The sequence below is a fragment of the Parasteatoda tepidariorum genome, unplaced genomic scaffold (genome assembly GCF_043381705.1).
Source record: "Parasteatoda tepidariorum isolate YZ-2023 unplaced genomic scaffold, CAS_Ptep_4.0 HiC_scaffold_3010, whole genome shotgun sequence".
Taxonomy (NCBI): Eukaryota; Metazoa; Arthropoda; class Arachnida; order Araneae; family Theridiidae; genus Parasteatoda; species Parasteatoda tepidariorum.
In genome coordinates, this window is record NW_027261629.1 from 1 (window position 1) to 6,794 (window position 6,794).

The following is a 6,794-nucleotide window of genomic DNA, read 5'->3' on the forward strand; positions in this document are numbered from 1 at the left end:
ATAGTACTTTTACCTGTCATATAATATTTTATTTAATGCATACACAATTAAAATCATTTCACAAAAATTTTAACACAAGCGATGATAGTCAATAAAAAAGTATATTAAATCATATAAGAAGTAGGTTTAATATTACAATATACAATGCATCTGAAATACTTCAAAGTTATATAACAATAACCCTATGTTAACAAATTTCTATTTCCAATGCTGCTCAAATGTTTATAAAGAAAAGTATTAAGTAAAAGTATTTGTACTAATTGCTTAATTATAACAATATTGTATAATTATATAATTAAGCGAAATTTGACAACAGAGAGAAGTACACAATATTTAGGAGATTTTACATAGAGAAAAAATAATTAGAGTTTTAATAGAATAATATATATACGTATAATATTCATTCAACAATAGCAATTATAAAAAACTATCTAGTCTCAATAAAAAAATATATTCTTTCATATTGACAACTATATATAAAAAGGCACCATAGAAATTACTAAAGAGTTTATATTCCTCCAACCGAAGGACCATATTTTTATTCCATATTGAGAAGCAAAAATACTCAATACCTGATACGAAAAAAAAAACAATAATTAGTATCAACTTAAAATACAGATTTAAAATTTGTCACGAGACAAAACAAAAAATTTACAGTTGAAAGAGTCATTAACATTGAAAGTTTGTTATTTCATTTTAACTTTTTATTTAATTAGTTTAGTTTTCGTTTTTCCTTCTAAATAAATTACATAATCAATTCTTAACATATAAAGAATATTTTAAATGAAGCTTTGTTAATAGTAAAAATATGAAATTGCTTTTGTAGCTATTTAAAATAAATGACATTTAATAACTGCTAAATATTACAGCAAATTTTGAATAGGTATAAACAACATATGTCAATAATTTAACATCAAAAACAGCATTTTTTTTTTTACTGTTAACTTTAATTTCCTTTTTATTTAGCAAAAGAAAGGAAGCACTTTTTTTTCAATAAAATATGTAAGGTAGTATTTTTAGATAGCTGCCTTCAGCTAAAAATATTCCACAACCTCCATTACCTTAAATATATTTATTATCTTTCCATCAACTTATTTTTCTGATAAATTATGTCAAATTATACTTTTAAATAACTACCTTTAACTAAAACTATCCTACATCACCTTAAATATTCTAAAATATGCAACATTTAGAAAAAAAACTATAATTTTACAGGAAATCAAAAAATATTTGCCTAAAACATGCATTTTGCAATAGAATATTGATTTTCTCAGTTAAAATTCATTTAAAGCTATCAAAATCTTGCAACATTATAAATAATAAATTGATTTTAAATAGAACAGCTTTCTAAAATTGTTAATTCAAGATTAACAAGAGATATGAAACTGAAAACGTAATATTACCTAAGAATATTCATTGTTTAATGCCCTTCCAATCAGCATACGTCTTATTTCACTAGTTCCAGCACCAATTTCATATAATTTTGCATCTCTCAAATACCTCCCAGTAGGATAATCATTAACATAGCCATTTCCTCCTAAAGGACAAAATTAATAATTTAAAAATCTTCAATTTATATAATATTAAATCTACCTTTAAAAATTTTATTCTTCAGTTTGGCCTAGAAATGAATTACAAGATTTTTTAAAAAAAAATCTTTAATTACATCAGATAATATCAATCTAATTAACCTTGATTTTAATATAATTTAAAATCATGTCATTTTGCAAAAGAATTCATTTTTATTAGACATAGTCTTATATTAAATAATACAAATGAAAAAATTATAGTATTTTTTGTAGCTTTAAATATAAATTCAAAATTTGAGACAGAAAGTAAAAATTTACTTATAATTTATAATATTATTTAATTTATGTATTTGCAAAAAATGCATAATAAAGTGGAAAATGGTGCATAATAGAATACTTTTGAGCATTACAAAAAAAAAATTTTAAAAATTTAAAACTAATTTTTTTTAAAAAATGTTAATAATTTAGAATATACTTCAATGATTTGAGTTCACCAATATTTTTGTTCTCAAAGCGCAAGATTTTTTTATTACAGTTTAATTTTCAAAGGTCTATACACATTAATTAGCTAGTAAGATAAGAGTTTGCTTCGTCATAGATGATTTAAGTATTCCATGACCAAAATGCTACCATTTTCTACAAAATAATATAGTAGGTAGATACTTTATTTACGCCATACTAGAGCTGCACAAAGAACTAATGGCAACGGTCTAGGAAGCATCCGCAAGTAGGATTCGAAGACATACCATCACAATTTTGATCCCCAATAAAAGGGATTTTAAAGGAAAAAATAATATACAAAGTTGAAAAAAGAGTTAACTATATTTTTAACTTAAAACAAAAAACTTTTTTTTTTTTAAATTTTATGTAAAAAGACATTTTTACCATTAAATCAGCATGCAAGAATTGATAAAAAATTGACCTTTATCTTTATGATTTAAAATTAATCAATCACTAACATCAGTTGCTCTTAGGCATTAAATTTCTGTTAAAGTAAAGCTCAGATGCTCTTTTCTAGATTTTCAAGAACCTCTAAAGAATCTAGAGGTTCAAAACTATTGATTTTAGCCATAAAATCAATTTGATTTCTATCCTTTATGTAAACTGTATAAAAAAAAACTGTAAACAAAAATTAAAAAGAAACAATCTTACCAAGACACTGAATTGCATCTAAGGCAACTTGTGTAGCTTTTTCTGCACAGTATAAAATGACCCCAGCACAATCCTTAAAAGAATTTTTTTTTTTAAAAAATACAATCAGATAAAATGTTTGTTCCATTTTTATCAGAATTAACTAAACTAAACATTTCAATAGCTGCTTAATTATTTTGGCATCAATTTGGTCTTTGTTATTGTTCCCAGAATTGTTTATTATTGTCTGTTATGACAGAAACATTTTATAGCGCAAGTGAAAATCGCTACTTTAATAGTGCTCCTAAAAATTTTTAACAGTTTGAGACTTAGAATCTTCTTTGTGAGTTGTCAACATATTTAGTTACTTATTTTCGTTTAAATTAAAANTCATTTGTGAAAGCTTCAGAAGCAATCACCCAAATATCTGAAATCTCAATGCAATTCCAGATTAACCCATATACGTGTGTTAAAATCGCTCATTTATTGGATTAGAAAGGCTTTATCAGTTATTATTATATGGATAATAATGGTTTTATGATTTTTAAAAATCATTTTATTGGATAGTAATAGTTTTACTGGTTAAAGAAAGCATTTTATTTTTAATTTTCAGAACTTAAAACTTTTCGCACATAAAAATTAAACATTAATTAAAAATTTTAAAAAAAGATGTCTAGTGTCAAAGCTCTTTTACAAATGATAAATTAATAATTTCAATTATAATAGATTTTTACTGGCTCTGAAAATTAAATTCTGCATAATATCTCAAAGTTCTCAATCAATTTTAACTACATCTTCTTTGGTAAACAATAACTTAAATACAAAGGGACTATATTAGATTAAATTCTCAGTATTATGAAACTAATTCAATAGAACAGCTAATTGGGTAAACAATGCCTTCCGTAACACTTCATTTTTACAGGGAATTATTCTCAGTAAAAGCATATTTCAGAAGGTGGTAAATGGTTTTTCTGAATGAAATCAGCTCTTCAATAGAAAAAGTTGAAGTAGTAGTGCTTTTTTTAAATGATATACCTCATTGAACTCGTGATCTGCAAACTGACCTTACCACAGAATTATACATTTTATCATGCAATAAAAATGATATAAAATAATCAAAAGACAAATCTAAGCAAAACAGACTTAATTCAGAAAAGCACCATTAAAATTAAAGGTCTTTTTATTTCCTAATGTATAGTGTTAACTTATACTAACAGTGTTCCATTCTAACTATGTTGTTCCAGAATAAATTATTAAGCATTAAAATTAAAATATGTTTCGATATTATTATATTAATTGCATAAACAAATAAGCATAATTAAAACAAAAATATAGAACAGTTAATTTGCTTTTATGAAGAATGTTTACTTTTAACCTTTAATTCCTGCCTAACTCATAGCTCAGTTTGTTTCAGGTTTTTGTTGTCAACAGAAGAAAAGAAATTTCAGCAGTTTTTGACATTAAACACATTTTTTTTTTCATAATATAAATATTCTTAATGCATTCTCAAAAAGCTGCTATTTTGCTATGAAAACTAACAATTATTTGCTATGAAAGTAAACATTTCAATTGTTTTACAGAAATCTATGTCGCAATAATTTCTCATACCAATTGTTATGTTTTAGGTTTCTAAAAGCTGTGTATTTTATTACCTTTAAACAAAAACATTTCATTTTCAAATAAAAATTTGTGTAGAGTTTCCTCAAAAACAAATTAGCTTTTTTTTAAATGAGCTCTTTTTATATAAAAAAATTAGAAGGACATCATTTTGCAATGAGTATAATTTTTCATCACCCTAAAATACAAATGCTTAACAAGATTTGTAATAAATGTTTAAACATTATAAAAAATAAAATTAATTAATTAACAGTTTATATAAATTACCTTTGAGCTTACATGTCCATTATCAGTGGCTCGAGCAGTATTATATAAATAGGATCGGCAAGCATTTAATGTAGTATACATATCAGCCAGTTTTCCCTGAATTAGCTGCAAAAAATTTCAAAATTTAGAAAATATATGATAAACTTAAATAATATAAATATATACAGAACAAGATATACTCTCAGCGGAAACTGAGAATTTTAAATTAAAATTTTAAAACCGTTCTATAAAAAATTTATTAGACTGTAGCAATATAACTCATATCAACTTTTCTTGCAATATACAGTTCTTGCACTTAAAATTATGCAAATATTAAAATAAATAACTCATTTATATCTATTATTAATTAAATTTTTTTAAAAAAAACTTTTCATATTTTACAGATTCCTTTTTTGTTTTATTCAACACTGTTAAAACTGCATATTAACTTAAATTAAATCCTTTATTAGAAATTGTAACTTAATTTGGACCTAAGTCTAAATTAAAATCACTTATAAGAGCCCCTAATTCCAATGACAAATGCAACATTTACTTTATTTAAGCTTAAAACCATTAAGTAATTACGATTTCATTAAAAAAAATTAATTTTCAATAGACTTTTCTTGATCTTCTCAATACTGTAAAATATGGAACTTTTCAGATTTCATTAGTTATTACCCCAAATGTTTATGCAATTTGAAAAAACACAAAGTATAAATGAAAAGAATGATAATTACATGTGAGCATAATTCATTCAATGAATAAAAATTAAAAAATTACTAAGAATGAAATATTATAATAAAAATACCCATAAAAATTGAATAAATAAATATATAAAAACAATTTTATGATCATTCCAAAGAACTTGGGATAATAGCTCTGCAATGGATTAATAAAGTACAAAATCATTTACCTCAGAACTTATCTAGGATAAAAATAAAGAGAAAAAACTTGAAGTCAGCAATCTTGTTTTAAAATTAGATATTTCAATAGATAAAATTTTAAAAAAATTGAAGCAACAATGCAGTGCACAAAATATAAAACAGAAACTTTGATTCATTGATACCTAACTTTTGATTAAATTATATGATTTTCACCAATAAAGATGGAATCATAATGGATTAAGGTTCCAATTTTAAACATACCAATTTGTTTATACTGATGATATTTGCAGCTATAAATGAGACATAAAATCTTACTTTCCCTAAGTAAACTAAACACTTTCGTTTAACTATTTAAATTTTTGACAGTCAAAATAAGGGAGGCAGTTTCAGTCAGTAAAATATGGTTCCAATATTTGAATCAGGAGAGTGATGGAAAATTCAAGCTTCATAATGTTAATTAGACTTTATGGATATTTCATCTTTTCACTTAAATTATTTGAGGAAACCAACATTTTTTGCAAACAATTATAATACATATATAATATAATACATAATAATTATAATACATATTTTGCAAACAATTATAATACAATTATAATACATATTATATTTAAAGCTTCCACTGAAAAAAACTTTTTTATAATAATAAATTTTTATTTTAAAGAATAAATCATAATTATAAGATATATAATAATAATAACAATTCCATAATCATAGTAACAATAATAATAATAAATTGAGAGTGTTTTGAAACATAAAGAATGTAAATTCTTAAATTTTATTTTATTTTAAAAATCATTAAACCTCAACCTAATTTTCCTAAATAATTTTAAACTAAATTATTTTATACAGAATAAGTTGAATAGTTCTTGAAAAAAATTTCAAAACTTAACTTTTTCTTAAATATTATTACTCAGAAACTATACAGCCGATTTCATATAAACTTTGTGCTTCATTATTGAAATTTGCAACATTTAAAATAAGGTAAAAATTTGTAATTAACTTTTCAATTCATTCCATCTTTGTAAAATTAATTAATTAAAAAATAATAAGTAATTTTAAAAAATTATATTTTGCATGAAGTTATCTACAAAAAAAAATGAATTTTACAATTGTGTGTAAATTTTTTTTGATTATTTTAAATGATTCTAATGACAAAGCAGAATACATACTGCAAAATTTCAACCACTTTCCCAACTAAATTCCAATTTTTTAAAAATATAAATGCATATTTTTTGTTTCACATCACAATTTATGTCTCTAAAAATAAATCAGTCACTAATATAAACAAAATATCAACTACACTAAAATTAAAGGAAAGCTAATATTTTTCCTTACTTATAAAATACAAATCCCATGGCTTCAAGTGGCAAAACATGGTTTTGGA

General features: G+C 23.1%; 1 protein-coding gene across 1 annotated transcript; it reads right to left on the reverse strand.

The window, feature by feature from the left end:
* Window positions 1–104: 104 nt before the first annotated feature.
* LOC122268449 (isovaleryl-CoA dehydrogenase, mitochondrial-like) lies at window positions 105–4,649 on the reverse strand (the record flags this gene model as incomplete). The annotated part of the gene is given in 4 exon segments (XM_043057281.2): window positions 105–572; window positions 1,404–1,537; window positions 2,682–2,754; window positions 4,545–4,649. Coding segments are annotated over 3 exon segments (312 nt in total), but the record flags the coding sequence as incomplete, so codon positions are not given.
* Window positions 4,650–6,794: the final 2,145 nt, after the last annotated feature.